The sequence below is a fragment of the Protopterus annectens genome, chromosome 4.part1 (genome assembly GCF_019279795.1).
Source record: "Protopterus annectens isolate FY-2018-M chromosome 4.part1, PAN1.0, whole genome shotgun sequence".
NCBI classification, from domain to species: Eukaryota; Metazoa; Chordata; order Ceratodontiformes; family Protopteridae; genus Protopterus; species Protopterus annectens.
Window position 1 is genome coordinate 116,078,434 of NC_056734.1, and position 18,695 is coordinate 116,097,128.

Genomic DNA, 18,695 nt, shown 5'->3' on the forward strand with positions numbered 1-18,695 from the left:
GTCTGCTACTTTCACAGTTTGGGTTCTGTCAGTAAGCCAGTTTGCAACCCATCTTGTGACATAGGGATTTATACCTAGTTTAGTGATTTTATCTGTAATTCCAGAGTGGGGGATGGTGTCAAATGCCTTGGCGAGATCTAGATAGGCTGTGTGAACCACCTTACCCTCATCTGTGGCTTTGGTGACTACTTCAAAGAAGTCTATCAGGTTTAGCAGACATGATCTGCCTTTTACAAACCCAAACTGTGTGGAGTCCAGAGTTTGGAGATCTCTAATGTCTTTGTTTATGAGTTCCATGATGATACGTTCCATAGCCTTGCAGACCAGGCTCGTCAGGCTAATGGGGCGGTAGTTCCCGGGGTCTGTTGTGGCCCCCCCCTTTGTGGAGTTTACTGTTGCGGTGCGCCATTCAGTGGGCACAAAGCCTGAGGTAAGGCTATGATTGAACATGGTACTTAGGTGGGGTGCCAGTTTATTCTGTAGTTCATGTAGAAGGCAGCCTGGGATGTTGTCAGGTCCCATGGATGCTGTGTTCTTGGCTTTGGAGAGTGAAGTTTTTACCTGTGCAGCCGTGATTACAGGAACTTTGCATTCTTCTGGTATAAAGATGGGCCCTTTAGGGGGTGAGAGGGGAGTAAAGTTAGCACTGAACCTGTCTCCAAACCTTCCAACCTGGGTTGACCATCTAAAATACTTATTCCTAATCCTGTCCATCCTTGTCACACCCAGTGCAAATCTTAACATCTTCAACTCTGCCACGTCAAGTTCTGACTTCTGCCTTTTTGTCAATGCCACTGTCTCCAACCCATATAACATAGCTGGTCTCACTACCCTCTTGTAGACCTTCCCTTTCACTCTTACTGGTACTCGTCTGTCACAAATCACTCCTGACACTCTTCTCCACCCACTCCATCCTGCCTGTACTCTCTTCTTCACCTCTCTTCTACACTCACCATTAGTCTGAACTGTTGATCCCAAGTACTTATACTCATCCACCTTTGCCACCTCTACTCTCTGCATCCTCACCATTCCTCTATCCTACCTCTTATTCACACACATGTATTCTGTCTTAGTCTTGCTGACCTTCATTCCTCTTCTCTCTAGAGCATATCTCCACCTTTCCAGGGTCTCCTCCACCTGTTCCCTACTCTCCCTACAGATCACAATGTCACCTGCAAACATCATAGTCCACGGGGACTCCTGTCTGATCTCGTCTGTCAACCTGTCCATCACTATTGCAAATAAGAAAGGGGTCAGAGCTGATCCTTGATGTAATCTCACCTCCACCTTAAACGCATCCATCACTCCCACCGCAGACCTCACTGCTGTCACACTCCCCTCGTACATATCCTGTACCACTCTTACATACTTCTCTGACACTTCTGACTTCCTCATACAATACCACAACTCCTCTCTATGCACCCTGTCATATGCTTTCTCTAAGTCCACAAAGACACAATGCAACTCCTTCTGACCTTCTCTGTACTTCTCCATCAACACTCTCAGAGCAAACATCGCATCTGTAGTGCTCTTTCCTGGCATGAAACCATACTGCTGATCACTAATCATCACCTCCCTTCTTAACCTAGCTTCCACTGCTCTTTCCCATAACTTCATGCATGCTTAAGTTGCTGAAAGAATGCTGTCTGTGTTTCCCTTTGGAATTCGGATCTGTCCGTATTTCCTGTTGTCCAATATTTTTCAATAGTTGTGTACAACATATTTAGTATGTTTGGAGGATTCCTATTTCCACTGGTACTATGATTTGAAAGAATAATGAGTTGTTTATTAATTTGCCCTTCCAAACTGCTGTTACTTTGTTTCTCAGGTTTGGTGCTATGGCTGCACACACGGCTATACCCTCTTTTATTAAAACAGTAGTAGTTTCTGGCAAGAAGGCTCTCCAGTAGTACACCCAGGGAGTAGAGCTTGTCTGTGTGGTTACTTCTGGTTTTGGAGAATGATTCCTTGGCTGCGATGCAGAACTGGTGTGATAGAACCATGTAGAGAGCAGCAGTGTCTGTTAGGAACAGAGGAGGGTGCAGTGAGAGTCCCTGACATTCATATTTTTTTTCAGGTGGTCCAAGGAATCAAAGATATGTGATGAAGCTTTGTGTACAATGGGCTTGATTCTCAGTTGTAATTGAATTGAGGCTCATTAGCTGAGCCCTCCTCTTGCAAGGATGTCTCTGTATGGGGGGGGGGGGCATTGATGTTCTTATGAGGTTTGGAGATGCTGAAGAACTTGGGAATGATTGAGATGCTTTACTGTGAAGAAGTTCAGGAGATCCTTTTGAAGTAATCCTTCTTTGGTGTATCATGAAGTCAGTTTTTGATGCGTAGATAAGATCTGTTGACCTCTTCCACATTGATTTCTTTATAAAACCTTCCATCTTCCAACATCCATGTAATTTTAGTGTCACACACATCTGTGTCTCTAATGAATATGCTGCCTCTTTTGTCTGTCTTCATGATTCCATGGTTCCTATACTTACTTTTTTCAGTGCTATAATCTCATCTTTGGACACACTGTAGAATTTCCTCCAGCTGGGTTTTGCTGTATGTGTCTCTGTGCATCAGATTTGTATAAATACTCACACTTGTGCAGAAGTACATCTACTTCTTTTGCAGAAGACTTTGGTTCAGCTGGCAGTTCTTTTTTTTCCATTTGGCTGGATTAGAAATGAAAATGAAAGTGCCCATAGCCAATTCAAGTCGGATGTACCCAGACCAGGGAGCCAGCATGCATAAGGACTGCAGGCTGTATGTTTAAGTAATATTTGCCCAGCAATATGACTGCTGCAACTTCACCACCATCATTTGAATCCTGAGATCATTCTCTTCAGTTAGAGATTTTTTATTTTTTTTTTTATTTGTTTGTAACAGAATTAGGGCATATATAATGGGTAACCACCACTGACCAAGACTATCATATGCATTTTTTCCACAGTTTGAAAGGATTGTACTGAACTGACTTTATTTCTCTTCTGATATAGCCATTTGTGGTTGGATAAGTAGTAGCTCTGCTGATTTGGTACTAAAAATGAGACTGCATAATTTTGAATAAAATCTGTTACTATTTGCCTAAAGAATAACGTCTCGTTTTCTTTAGATATGTAGATTTGCTCCATCATGGATTTATGTTTGTTGCAAGACTGAACCGTCTCATATGAGAACTACTGTGCTTGTGACATTTTTCTGTCTTTCCTAATAACTTTGTTTTTTCACTGCTTGTGTATCATAGCTCTTATTTTCTTTTTTGCCTCCATACTTTGTAGAAAGAGGACTGGAAAAAGAAGCTAAAGGAACTCCACACAAAAAGCCAGTCTGAGAAAGATGAGGTATAGTATACTTTTAAGTTGTAATTCATAGTTTATTGTAGTAAAGGATTGAGTGGAGTTCACTTTTTATAAATCTGATATTTCTAGTGAAGGTGGCTTGATTCATTTGACATTCTTGGGTTACAGTCCCTCTGCTTTCTACTTATTATGTCGTGTAGCTCTGAGTTTTGCTAGTTTTTGCATTTTTGTCAGAAAGGACAAATCTTACTTTGCAAAGGCTCTCACAGCACTTAGAGAAGTGTTACTCATCCAGCAGTCTACTTCAAAGGGAAACCTTTCCTCCTGGTGCTGGAGTATTTCCCATCAGTCCAAATCAGTGCTTGTATTCGACTGCTTGTAGACTGAGGGCACTATGTCTCTGTACTCTTCCTTTTTATTTAGTTTGGATTTGTTGACTGGCTTGGTGTACTGGTGGTTCTTTTCAGACACAACCAGGAAAATTAAAGTAGAATTTATATGTAATAAAACATGTTGGATTGTGGAAACAAGAGACATGTATGTTTTAGGCATTAGAAGAAAATTGAAAATGTGTAGCTTCCAGATAAGTGTATGTTAAAGCAAACTAGACAAATGCAAAATGTGCTATAATCTATGTTGTTTTAAAACATTTTTCCTTGTAAATGTTATTTAAGAGTTTATTGCCTTGGTTCTCAGGCTTCGCTTACTGATTCCATTCATTTTATAAGCGAGAGGCAAGAAAAGTAGATAAGAAGCACAAGCAGCAGAGTAAAACAAGGTAATTCATTGTTTCCAAAACCAATTTACAGAAGAAATACAAAACGGTTTGCATAGGCTAGTGTCTCATTCAGCATTCATTCTCTCCCTTACACTTGTGGTTATTGGGAAAGGTTTCAGCTTTCCTACAAGGACTAAAAGATTGTTGGAAAATAAATGAGTGGAATGCAATAAAATAAGCAGTCAGATTTTCACATTACTCTCAGATCACCTTGTACTTCTAGGATTTACTTTTCTACATAGCAGGTGAGGCAATTTAACATCAGCTGCTTTTCTGTTGATTAGTATTCTAAATAATATCAGATGACTGAGTGGGCTGGTTATATCTGTTGTCCAGACGAGGGTATTTGCACACATACTAATTGAAGGTGTAATGCTTATGTGAGGGAGGGTTTCATTTCTGAATGCCAGTACTGTAACTGGTGTCAGACCTGAAGGGCAGTGTAGGAAACCTGTTTCTACAGTGTACATTTGCATTTTTTGTAGCAAGTGGCTTGCTATTTTGTTACATTTTAAAGCTGCAAAGCAAATTATTGTGATATAGATGTTTTTGCTCCTCAGTGTAGAAGGTAAGAGTGCAGAGATAGTTGAGAACTGCTGTCCTATATGAGTGCTACATCAGGATCAAACTTTTTTTTTTTTGCTCCTCATCTAAGAGCATCCAGAGTATGACCATACTCATTTTGCATAAAACAATCACTTAAGTTACCCAGTGAAAATTTGGTGGGTGTGTTTGGGTTGGGGTGCTTCTGCTCTTGTGCTTAACGTCCCAGTCCAGGAGGACTTGCTGTCTGGAGTTACATTACTTATGTGTCCCTATGTGACAGCCAGGCCTGTGGAGATGATTCCGCCGTTGATACATCTGGTAGAACTTGCCCTGACTGACGTGGGAGCATACTGGTGTGAAATATAGTTGTATAGCATCTCCAAACCCAGCACAGGCCTCTTATGACCAAATGCTGCTTGTGGTGTATATTGTCATGAGAGTAGATGCCATGACACTTGCCTGTCATTCTTTAACCACCTTGAGTATCAGATAAAAGCATTCCACACCCTGGTAATGACACAAGAGTAAGGGAATATATCTCTGTCCTCCAGCTTCCCCAAATCCAGAGTTTCCTGTTTCTGGAAAGTTAAGACTAGAGAAACCTGCTGTTCCTGTAGCTAATCTCCAGATGACTACTGGTTGTGGATTGTGAGGAACAGTGACTGGCCTATGCCTTGTCTACAGACATATCTAGTATTTGGAGAAGTTGGATAAGGAATCTTGAGCCCTCCCAATAGAACCTGTTTTAAAAGATGACATATTTACATGTTAGAATTGTTCAGTCATCTCAAGAAGGAAGAAGTCCATACTTAAAGAGGGTAAAGACCCTTCAGACCCAGCTTCATATAATATAATTTCAATAAATTGTTTGTGTACACTAACTAGGAGCATGGTAGCCATGTTGCCAAAATTGATACATATAGATCAGTGTGTTTTTTTGTGGATGGGGAGGCAAACATTTAACAACATTAACAGGACAGTGATGATTCGGAGGGAAGCAGAATGTTCGAGAGTCTCAATGCAAAGAAAGCAATAATCAGAGTCAGCTGGGATTTGAGCAGGGCACTGGTAGCTTTTGGTTTTCTTGATAGAGTAAAAGAGTTAATTAGGGGGATATATGAAGAGTCACAGGTAAGAAGTTAAGGTGGGTGGTTTTCTCTCTGACAAGCTGTGTTTAAACAGAGGAACAAGGCATGTCCTGTTCCCATTTGTTATTTGCTTTACATTAGAGACATTTGCAGATGAAGTTAGGGACTCACAAAATTAAGGCTGCAAATGGTACGGTAATCAAGAAACATTGGCTTTATAACCAATGATGATATTTTGTACTTGATAAAGTCAGAAAAAGTTCTATGTTGTGGAACATTTTGAGAGGGTGTCAGTTATTTTACAGGATATAAAATAAATGAAAAATAAAGCAAGAGTATAGCAGTAAAGTATGTACCCACACATGAATTGGTTCAGCACTACCCATATTCATGGAGATGTGATAAGATGAAATATTCAGGTGTGTGGATTTAAAATTATTGTTATGGGAGCTAATGGTATAGAGAACAGAATAAACCAAAGATAATACATAAATCGAGAAGGTAGAAGCACTTGATTATGCATATGGATATAAGATAGAGACAGTGAAAACGTTTATATAGAGATCAGACAAATTGCAGTCATCCAGAGGAGAAGTTGTGGACCATAATTAATAGAGTTCAAGGAATTTATTTGGGAGAGGAAGAGGACAAGAGTTAAGTGGAATAAGTTGATCCTGTCCATAGAACAAAATGGTTTATGGTTATCTGATTTGAAGAGATACTTCAAAACTGCACAGTTAAGGCTTGTATACCTAACATAAGGAGAAGTTATAAATCATAGTGGAAAGGGGATGTTCGAGAAATAAGGAGTGAGTAGTACTTATTTGACCCTACAATAGGCTATAACAAGGTCATTATGCCCTACATAGCCCAGAGGTTTACTTGAAAGATAATGTAGCAAAGTGCAAGGCATTTTTCTACTCATAGTCTTCCTCCCACAGTAGATACAAGTGTTGTTAGTGGAGCAGACTGCTGTTTCCTTCATGCATTGCCTAGTGGCTACACCAGTATTAATAACTGCATCTTGCCTCTTGTGTAACACTTTGATATTAGTCAGTTGATATTGCTGAGTGCTGTGCAGGGTTTTAAAAATAAAAAAAAAGAATAAATACATTTTCAGAAATAATGACTGGAGTGTGGGCAGTGTTGTTTCTAGGGGGAGGTCTGTACTGATAATGATGGTTATGTGGTAAGTATTGTCATTTTTTATTATTATTGAGGATTTTTAGGTAGTTTGAGTTTTATGTGGTTTTTGAGGAAACTACGCTGATTTGTAACCAGATGAGAAAATTAACTGGGAAAGGTACTCCATAGTGAGTACAAGTGGTAATTATAAATCCATGAAGAAAAAAATGAGTAATATGAAATGAGAATGTATAATGGATTTTAGAATATACTAATGCTCATTTTTCCCTCTTTCAGTCTCCAGCAGTCTTAGCCCCACTGACTTATTTGTACTGCAGTTTCTTGCATTCAGGGACATTGGGCATAAGAGGTGAGAACTGAAGATTTTGATGAATCAAAAGATTTTACCAGGTTCCATGTTTCAAATGAGCCTACTTCAGAGTAACATGGTCTGCATGCTATTGTCTGCAGCACCTGGCAAGTACACTAGTATGTACAGCGTATGCAAGTTACAGTTATTTATATATTTAAATTAATTCATTAATTAGACGTTAACAGAGATACAGTACTGATTCACCTGGATCAATTCCAAATTCAGCTCCCTGAGGAAATACGTTATGCTTGTTATATAATATATAAAATCACTGCAAAACAATATTATATATCACTCACTCTGAAGGATGTATGGGCCTCCGCAAAATTGATTACATGTCTAGGTCTGCATTCGTGGGACTGCATACATATTTGCCAATCTTCTCAACTCCAGACATAATGAAAGTTCTACAGCATAAAAGCAAAGAAATTTAAAACCGCTTTAGTTCATTTAGCAGAAGCTTTTGGAATAAAGTGGAAATGGAAATCAAACCAAAAGTAGACCTGAATCAGGCAACAATTGAAAGTGCCAAAAAATAATAGAAAAATATAAAGAAAATGAGCAAAAGAAGAGGAAAGAGAAATGGAAAGTCTGCAAATATAGTGACAAATATAGAAAACTTCTAGAACAACTTCATGATGACTGACTGAGAGTTGTCGTAGGAATGGTTAAGAAGATGTAAACTGAAACCAAAAGATGAAAGGTTAATATCCAAAAATAGTGGATTGCATCCGTGTTGCTTTACAAAATATACAGAAAAAGTGGGAGAAACAAACAAATGCAGGTTCTGTAAAATGGAGAAGGATACAGTTGCACATCTCATTGCTGGGTTTGATACACTCATGGCTGAGGTCTTTATACTGAAAGGTACAATCATGTGACAAGACTGTTGTATTGGGGATTGTGCAGACATTATAATATTGATGTAACTGACTGGCTTTGGAAACAAGAAACCTTAAAGCATAATCGATAGTGGTGACGTTTATATCACAGGGCATCACCAAATACCAAAAAATAGATGCAGGAGAACCAGTTATAATAATCCAAGAAAAGGTCAAGAGCAGTACTGATCACTGAAATTTCTGCACATGGCAATTAATAGTGACTTACATATGAAGGGGCATAAAACTAAAAAAATACCAGGATTTGCAAGCAGAAAAGAGAGCAATGTGGAGGAAAGATACCCTGACAATTTCAATAGTAGAAGGAGCAACAGGACTAATAAAAAAATAATTTACAGTCTTATTTAAGTATGCTACCAGTACATGCAAATCCATATGTGCTGCAGAAGGAGGCAATTCTGGGCCCATTGCTGGTGCTGAGAAAAAGCACTCTTGGGTAACATCAAAGGGTGAAGTTATACTAATCCCATGAACTCAAATCATAGCCTTACTTATGATTAGGGTTCATTCCTGTTGTGGTATTACAAACCCAAAACATTTGGAGAAATTAGAAAAGGGAAGTAAAGCCAAAGAAAATAAATACATTTGAATTGATATCAGTGCCTTAGTGGTAATGTAAGAACATGCATTCAGAGAAGTTTAAGTCAGGATGGTATACACCATCAGCGATCACAATCATAAGTAGATGTGATATATCAGCAAAAGCAGGTACACACTGTCGTAACATATATTTTAAAAGTGAAATTAATATAGAAACAAAATGTTTACATTTTATAAAGTTGATGATGGGAGATGGAGAGTTAAGTATGATTCAAAGAGGAGAAGAATGGAGACACAAAACAGTGGGGGAGGGGGAGTGGGGGGACTCTGTTTAATAGCAACAACATCCTACCCAGGCTGAGAAGATCCAGATAGTACTACAGGAGTTTGGGGACATATTTATGGGTAAGTCAGTGCATACCCATCTGGTGGAGCACCGTGTGGACAATGGGCCCCAGCAGTCCATCAGACATAATCCTTTTAAGGTTCCTGATTGAGATAATTAGAGCATGAGAGAGGAAATGTAGATGTTGGATCGGGGGGGGGGGGTATACTTTGCTTCTATTTTAATATATGACAAAATGTAAGCTAATGAGTAAATGTATTGTTTTATTTTTAATACATGGGTATTTGATTATATTTCTGATACTTAGTTTGAAATAAACATAAGTCCTGGAGTCCAGCAGGTGGAGGGCTAGGCTGGGTGGTAGGTGGGGGTGTCAGTTGGAGGGCAGCCAAAATGGCCTGATTTGGACCCTTCAGTTGCTAACACCAGCCTTGTTAAGGAGAATAACAACAATAATTCAGAATATGCCATTCATGAAGTAACAGAGAGTTTTCTATTGGCTAAGCTAACATGGGAATGGAAAATTAAACGTTTGACGGTAAGGATAACCTTAAATAGGTTTATAGAAAATAGGCAAGAAAGGACTGGGATTTACTGAAGAAAGTTAACAGGGGAACCAAGGTATTGGAAGCATGTCACTAAAGAAGTAAAGGTAATAGAGTGGGATGAAGCTAAGCAGAAGACTGGGCTACAGGTTTAAATACTGCCTTCCCTACCAGGGATAGATATAGTATAAGTGGAGAGTAAGGGAAATGGAATTGGTAAGTGAAAGAGCAACTATCATAGAGTTTTTAGTTAAATCTAGAATAGAAGCTGCTTTTAAAAAAGTGTATAGTTGGGGCATATAAAATATTGCATGATGACTATAAGAATCAGTCCAATGAGGTCAGAAAAGATTGGGAAAAGAGATGGAAAAGGACGTTTACAAAGGAACAATAAGAAGAAATTTGTATGCCTCCAAAGTATGCAACAAAATCCAGAAAGTTTAGTGTTTTTATTTAGAAGTGTTTGTATCAGTGTTTTTATAACCTAAGCAGACTTTAGAGAAATTTTCATGGAGTTGATAGCAGATGCTATAGGTGTGATGGTAAAGTCACAGGTAACTGGGAGCATATGATGTCCTTCCTTATCACTGTTACAGTACCCTTTACTAAATATGTCCCCTGCCAAGGCTAGCCCAACATCTGGCCAGGATGTCAAAGCCTTAGGTTTTCAAGAATGTCATAGATCACATGTATACTCCCCACTCACACTGTAGGGCATAAAGGTGATGTATGGATGTACAGACCTCAGAACTTCTTTTCCGCTTGTCTGAACGTCATTTTTAATTGTTGTTCTGAATGACTTTGTGGTTGACGTCCTTCTAAAGAAGAGGCAGAAAACTAAACACATTTCCCCTGTTTCTAAAGATCGCCAGCAAGAATGGCAGGATTTTACACAAGGGTTATTTAATGCACTCATGGCCTTGAAGCCTCCCCAGGGAGTTTCTGTTCCTGCCCTTCCTTGGTCGTCTACTCCACTTAAGTGGTCTAGGGTGCAGAACTGCCTTTTTTGATGATATTAAGGCTGAATTAATCTATGCTCCCCTTGACAATAAAAATCCCTTTGGTTCTGCAGCTGCTGAACTTTTAAGTCCCTGTAAGAAAAGGACAAGGAACTGAAGCATACCTTTGTTCTCCTGTTCCTAAATTTCAGAGGAATTCTTCTTCTAAGCCTGCCTTTGTTCATAAACCATCTTACCCTCCTCCCAAAAGAAGAAGGGTTCTAGATGGGCTCTTTTTGCTAAGTCTACTCAGATTCTTGCTACTCAAAAACCTTCTTTTCAAGACAAACCAGGTTCTGTCTGACTATCTGCTTCCCTCCATCCTAAATGAGGTCCATTTATGTCTTCATCTATCCCCTGTCTGTTCCCAGTTGGTTAAGGGTCACTTAGGATTTTTGGGTTCTGTCCATCATCCATCAGGGATACTTCATGGTGTAGAAATCCCTTCTTCTTTCTCAACCTCCTCAAAAACAGTTGCCTTTCTTTCTGGATGTTCTTCAAGGCCTTTTGTCTCAAGGCACCATCCAAGCAGTTCCCAGTCCCCAGAATGGGAAGGGGGTTAATTTCACAATGTTTTTGGTTCCCAGAAAAGAAGGCACTTGGAGGCCCATTCTGGACTTTTCTCAGCTCAACACCTTTCTGAAGATCACTTCCTTTTTGATGCTGTACCTTTGGACTCTGTTTCCTCTTCTTTTTCCTCAGGCTGTTCTGGTCTCTCTGGATCTCTTCATTTTTGATGCTGTACCTTCAGACTCTGTTTCCTCTTCTTTTTCCTCAGGCTGTTCTGGTCTCTCTGGATCTCAAGGATGCTTATCTTCACAAACCTATTCATCCTTGTTTCAGGAAATATTTACATTTCTTTGTTTTCTCCTTGCATTTTCAGTTCTCTGCTTTGCCGTTTGTCGTCTCTACTGCCCCAGCCGTTTTCACCAAATGCCTTGCTCATGTAATTGGCTTTTGCAGGATGAGGGGATACATATCTTTCTTTATCTGGATAACCTGCTTATTCAGACGTCTTCTCTAGAGACCTTGCTTCAGCACCTTCACTATGCTATTTGCCTCTTACAAAGCATAGGTTTTATGAAAAATTTCCAGAAATCCATCTCTACTCCTCCTCAGTATTACTTTTTTTCTCAGCTGCAGGCTTCATACCATTCATATGCTGACTTCTGTGCCACCACCCAAAGCTCTTGTTCTAATTGTCTTTTTTCAGTCCCTTCTTCCTCAAGTCTCAGTTAAAACCAGGAAGTTTATAAGGGCTATGGGATTTTTGGCTTCCACCATTCCTGTGCTACCTCTAGCCAGACTCCATATGACAAAGCTCTAGTGGTTGGTTACTAAAGAGTCAGTATGGCTCCAACACTGTCATCCTTTAGAATTTCTACTCCCTTTTTTTCCATGCTTCAAACTAGAACTTCAGTGGTGGATTCATCAGTTGTCCCTCAAACCAGTGCTTCCTTTTCAGCTCCCAGTCCCCCCCAGGAACTTTTTTCAGATGCCGCAAACATGGGTTGGGGTGCTTCTTTTGGCTGTCTCAAAGTTCAGGGTGTTTGGCCCATTCATCAGAGGGCAGACCGTACTAACATCAATGAGATGAGAGTTCTCTCTCTTGTTCTTCAGACTTTTCACACTTTTTCTTCCAGGGCTTCTTAAAATCTTTACAGACAATACCACAATGATGTGGTACATCAGCAAGCAAGGAGGAACATGGGTCCCACCTTCTGTGCAGACTAGCTCTTCGAGTTTGGGATCTAGCTGTCTTAATATTAGGTGTCTCTTAGGCTGTTTTTCTTCCTTTAGAACAAAACATTGTGGCAGACTCTCTCAGCAGGTCCATAACACAGGCTCACGAGTGGATGCTTCACAGAAATGTGTTTTTGGAGATTGTCCACCATTGGGGTACTCCTCAGTTAGACCTTTTTGCCTCCCCGTGAACTGACAACTTCCTCTCTTTTGTACCATAGTCCCAAGTTCTCTGGCATGGAGATGGGCATTCTAGCTTTTTCTTGGAAGGGGATATTTCTCTGTACCTTCCCTCCCCTTCCTCTCATAGTGAGGGTCCTGCTCAAGATAGAGCAAGACACCCCCAAAATCATGCTGGTGACTCCCATTTGGCCAAGACAGCATCGGTTCCCTTTTCATCTGCACCTAGCCAAGGGCATTCACCACAAGTAACCACTTAGGGTGGGCCTGCTTACACAAGGTAAAGGGTCTGTAATCCATCCTTACTTGTCCACTAGCCAGGAAACCCACTACCAGGAAATCCTGTGTAGCCAAATGGAAAAGATTTTCTGTCTGGTGCCTTGCTTATCACCAGGATCCTCTTTCTATGGAGATTCCTCAGGTTCTCTCTTATTTGTGTGAATTGGTCCATGCTGGGTTGGGATATTCTTCAGTTAAAGTTCACCTTTCAGCTATTTCTGCTCGTTTGCCTTTGACTTCTCCTTTGGCTTCTAGGTTAGCGGTCACAAAATTCCTTAAAGGCATCCTTCATGTTAGGCCTTCTAGGTAATCTATTCCTCCTTCTTGGGACCTTCATTTTGTTCTAAAAGAATTGTCTCAGGCTCCTTTTGAGCCTATACCTTCAGCTTCCTTGGAAGACTGTTCCTCTTTTGGCCCTAACTTTCAGCTAAGAGGGTATCTTCAGGCCTTTATTGCTTTTTCCTCCTTTTGTTTTTTTTTTACAGGGACAGAGTGTCTCTTTATACTAATCCTTCTTTTATTCCCAAAGTGGTTAATGAATTGTCCCTTAATCAGTCTATTAATTTGTCTACCTTTTTTCCTTCTCTGCAATCGGATAGTGAGAAGGTTCTTCACACCTTGGATTTGCATAGGCAGCTCAGGTATTATTTGGATAAGACAAAAGTCATTCACAGATTTGAGCAACTTTTTGTTTCTTTTTATCCAAGATCTCTAGGTTTGGCTGTTTCCAAGGAAACCATTTCTTCCTGGAGCTCTAAAGCCATTTCTTTTTATGACTTTCATGAGAATAGCTTTTTTGCTTTCTTAAGCCTCATTTTATCAGGGCTTCCTTTGATACCAGTTCCATTCTTGAGCTTCCTACTTGGACCTGTGTCCATACCTTTACTAAGCATTACAAATTAGATGTTTCCAGGGCGAGAGATGACTTTGCCAGAGCTATCCTGCATGGTTTTCTTGAGGGCTGTTCTGGGCCTTAATCCTCCTATGTTTCCTCTTGAGCTTTTGTACTCTCTCTTTAGTCAGAAATACTGCAGCAGCTGGTCTCAAGGGGGTATTTCTTTTCCAGACTTTAATTTATATACTATCTCTTCTATTGTAAAAGTTATTACTTTATTAATAGATCAGTCATATGTCACAAAATGGAAAGATTATTGGGAGCTAATTAGTATGCACTTCATGAAAATCTCCTTAACACATAAAATATGATTGTAAATAACTCCATGTTATGGTTACTAAAGGAATTTTGTACTTCACCTATTACACCTAAACATATGGTTTGTTACCCATTAAATATTATTATTAGTTATCGTAACTTTATATTCATGCACCCTAAGTATAGGGAATGGAATTTTATTGTATTCCCTATAATGTATACTCAGGGTATGCTTTTGTCATCTACTTCTGAAGGAACTCATTTAGCTATAGATAATGATCTAAAGTACTGGTATCAGTTGATATCTGATAATAAAGTTAAAAATCTAGATTTCTTAAAACAAGAATTTGATCTAAGAGAAACTTGCTGGTTAGAGGTTCAGACCTTTAGACAACATCTCATTAATAAAATAGATCTAAAGTCTATAACAGTTAAAGAATCTATTCCAACACTGATTGATTACTTGATATTAAATTTACAACATAAAGTTTCTGATAAAGGTAAACTTTCATACATACATAAAATTATCAGACAAGAAACTTTTTACAGTGTAGATTCATACTGGAATTATTTCACTTTTATTAATGGGGACCCACCAAATCAACAAGATAAACAATATATATTAGAATCTGCTTATAGAACTACGTCTTCCATTGTCTGGAGACTTTATACATGGAAATTTTACATAGATCTTTTATACACCTTTGATGATGAATAAAATAAATAATAAAGATAATTTATGTAAGAGATGTAATGTAGAAATTAATGCTGACTGGGCTCATATGTTTTATGACTGTATAAAATTGAAAGAATACTGGAAGTCAATTAATGAATTTTTGCAGGCTCTTTTACAGATAATTTCATTATTTCTAAATCTCTTATATTATTCAACACACCTGTACCTCAAAGTGTTAAAAAGGTTAAGCTTCCCTTGTTATGGTCTATTCTAGGAGTGGCTAGGAAAATAATAACTAGAAATTGGATTTCAGATACACCTCCTTCGTTCAATGAATTTAAAAATGTTATGAATATAGTGTGCCATATGGAAATAAACACAATTAGGACAAGAACAAATAGAAAAACATCTTATTATATTGTATGGGATAATTTACAAAATTTGTTAAAAAAATTTTAATTTCAATAGCATGGTATTTTAGTTTAATTAATTGATCTGATTGTAGTGGATGTCTTTGTAAATACTTTAGTTGTTTTGTTGAATATTATAATAATACCTATTTTTAATTACTTGTATAAAATTGTTATGATATTTCTCTTATATGTTAAAACAATAAACCTGTTTTGAAAAAAAAAAAGAAATACTGCAGCAGTAATTTGGAAGGACGTAGTACAGTTGTGTAAAATCTTACCATAACAGTAGATATCCTTCTCTTAACTGTTGCAGTATTTCCTCCCTCCCTCTTCCCCCTTTTCTATACTCCTTTTTTTCTTTCTGGATGCAAATGTTCCTCCTTTTCTCCTTGGACTGTTGCATCTCCTGGGGCTTTTTAGTTCTGATGTCTGTATGTCTCCTTTCTGCCCTACGCTGTGAGCGGGGAGCATATGTGATGTACAACATTCTTGAAAAACTAAGTCTTTGGAATACTGGTTGGAAAGATGGGCTACCCTTGGCAGGGGATCCCTTTAGTAAAGAATACTGCACCAGTGAAGAGAAGGACATCTACTGTTATGGTAAGATTTTATACAACTGTACTTTTTGGAAGTATATTGAGTTAACAGATTCAAAAATATTCCCTACAGAATACTTTATCAGAAATGTTGGGGGAGCAAATGGTTGTGACTATGGAAATTGCTCTTCAGAAATGGACACAGAACCTGATTTCTTAGACATTTCTAAGTGTATGCTGTTGTTTATCAAAAAAAAAAAATACTAGAAAATGGCAAATCAAAATCTAAACCAACTGTGATTAAAGTACTGTATTGTAAAAGAAAAAAAATAACTGGAAATTGAATCTTTAATAAAGGGAAGTAGCAAATTACATAGAAATATATGGAATTTATGGGAACAGTACATACAGAATAATGTTGGGAAGGAAGAGTGAGGTTTATGGGAAGGCGGAAATTGAGCACTTTATGTAATACTGGACTAAATGATTGTTTAAGGTAATGTGTACATATACTGCATGAAAATAATGAATACAGAAAGGCCTCACTGAGACCAATGACTGGTGTTGAAACCATGGCTTTAAGCTTAACACCAAAAAATGCGTCATCCCCTTTGGTAAAAACTCAGTTCCCACTAATTACCACATCGATGGGAGCCCAGTGAATACTGAAGGCATTATAAGAGATCTGGGGACGCAGGTTAACAGCAACCTCTCCTTCGACCACCACATTGCCACTATTGTCAGAAAGTCCTATGTGCACATCTCATTACCAAGGGTTTTTGCATCCAGGAAGAAAGAGGTCATCATCTCTCTCTAGACCCTCATTAGACCAGTCATCGAGTATAATGCCCCATTTGGCATGTACCTCACTAGACACCTGCAACAGCTGGAGAGGCCACAGAAGTACCTCATGAAGAGGATCCTAGGTGTTAAAAAACATGTCCTACACAGACAGACTCAAAAGCCTGAAGCTATTCTCCATCTCATATCGCCTACTTAGAGGCGATTCGTGCTTGACTTACAGAGTCATGTCTGTTTCAGCTCTGTTAGAAACGCTGCATCTAAAGAAATCCCATTCCCTCCGCATCACATGCTCCAGAGACCTCAGCCTCATTACCACAATCAACAGAACATGCTGGAGGGACAGGTTCCTCACTCAAGAGGCTGCCCGTGCTCTGGAATAGACTTCCCATACATGTCAAGCAGAGCACCTCGCTGTCCCTCTTCAAAAGAAATGTTGATGAATGGATGGGTAATAGAAAGTTCACCCCGGAAATCACTCCAGTGGCTTTACTTGATAGAGACACTGGGAACTAATGTCTGGTGGCATGATGCCAGAGCACTTCTATGGGCTAGGGTTGTAAAGGCTCCAGGGCCATTAGCCTAGTACACACCTATGAACTCTAACTCGTTTTAAAACAAACCTTGACAAGTGTATTGGGATCCTTAAGTTCGCACATGGGTCATTCCCTTTTGCCCTTATTCTCAGCAGGATCAAGTTATGGGACTTGCAATGGCTAGGTTGCTAATAGCCTACTGGTTTGATTGCCTAGGTTAAGTAGGATGTTCATCGTGCATACAGCTGCAGTCATAACAGATGGGTTCTCCTGCCGTTAGGCGGGTCCTCGGTTGGCTGAATTCCAAAGTTTAGGTCCGGCGTCGGTTGTCGTCGCTTCTTCCCTGACGTCAGTGTGACAGGGGTATAAAAGAACCAGCCGATGCCATTTTCTTCAGTCTTTCTTGCCGCGCGGTGCCCGAAGCAGAAGCAGTTTGCAAGTGCCGGTCGTCCAGCTCCTGAAATTACGAAAATTTTGCAACCGAAGTCTTCTTGAAAGCTAAGTACTCCGTTGGGGAAACTTTTCTTGCCTCAGACCGATGTCAGACAAAGTTAATAATTGTATTTCATGTGGGAAGCAAATACCGCATAAGGATTTCCATTCCCTCTGTATTCCTTGTTTAGGCCCAGACCACGACGTCTCGGTCTGTCGCTTTTGTGCTACATTCAGCAAACGCACCATTAAGCGTTGGGCGGAGTTCGCCCAGCATTATTTTGGAAAAACATTTAACTATATTATGTCGTCGGATACTCCGACTCCAGTTTTGTCTAAAAAGTGCAAAGATAAGGACTGACACACGAGGTCCACAGCCTCTACCGACACCACGCCAAAGCCGACTACACGTGGTCCGGTTCTCAGCGAGGCGCCTACGCAGCCCCTGACTACCGACGACACTTCATTGGCGGTGTCTCCTGTGCCCGAGGTCGCAGGCTCCTCGGCCCACACCCAGACTACAGATACCGAAGCCACTCTTGGCGGTGAATCTCAAAATGTGGACAGGTCCACCTCCTCTCAATGTGTCTTCAGACCTTCCTCTTTTTTTCCATCAAGGCTTTCAATAAGTCTAAAGCAGCCATGCATTCTAAGAGACAAGCTACACAGGGCCCATCTCCAGGCCCCATGCCTAAAAAACAGATGCTTAAAATGGCTGAGGATTTAATTACTCTTATCAGGGGTTCTCAACCCCCCCCCCCCGGACAAAAGGCCCAGAGTGGAGGAAGAATCCCCCTCCTCTGATCAGGGCTCCATTATTTCAGAGCACTCTGATGATCAGGAACATTCTTACTCCCCTTTTGAAGACTCTGATGCAGAGGAGTCCATCCCCTCTGTTTCCCCTCCAGAGGATTACTCATTTGGGGAAACTTTGCATACCTTAAGAGAACACTTCCACTGGGAAGGCCAAGATTACTCAGATTCCAAGAAAAGGCTTAGGGGAATTTTTCTTGCTACCTCAGCACAGGCCTCTGGCTGTACCTCCTGTCCTGGACATACTAGATGATGTGTACTCGGAGGCCTGCCTTAACCCGGATTCTCTACCTCCAGCCCCAGTCAAGCCTGACAGGTACTACAGGGTTCCTGACTCACACCAATTTCTATACAAAAGCCATGCTGCTGACCCAGAAACCATCTCACAGGGCCCCAAGGGAATTAAGGCCTCCACTGCTAAAAATCCATTACCTTCCGAGAGAGATTCCAGATCCTTAGAAAGGTGGGGGAAAAAGGTATATACCTCGGCTACCTTAACCATGAGGGCATTAAACTGTCAGTTCCATATGCTAAAGTACCAACAGTTTTGTTATCACAATTGAAAAGTAAAATGTCACAACCTGAACAACCAG

At 39.9% G+C, this 18,695-nt stretch overlaps 1 protein-coding gene across 2 annotated transcripts in view; it reads left to right on the forward strand.

Moving 5' to 3' along the window:
* Nucleotides 1-18,695, forward strand: part of DZIP1L (DAZ interacting zinc finger protein 1 like) — a 1,070,134-nt gene that overhangs the window by 516,155 nt on the left and 535,284 nt on the right. For both annotated transcript variants that reach the window (XM_044070018.1, XM_044070019.1), the window contains exon 7: nt 3,279-3,341. In XM_044070018.1, the coding sequence (XP_043925953.1) occupies nt 3,279-3,341 (63 nt within the window). The remainder of the gene's footprint in view (nt 1-3,278; nt 3,342-18,695) is intronic.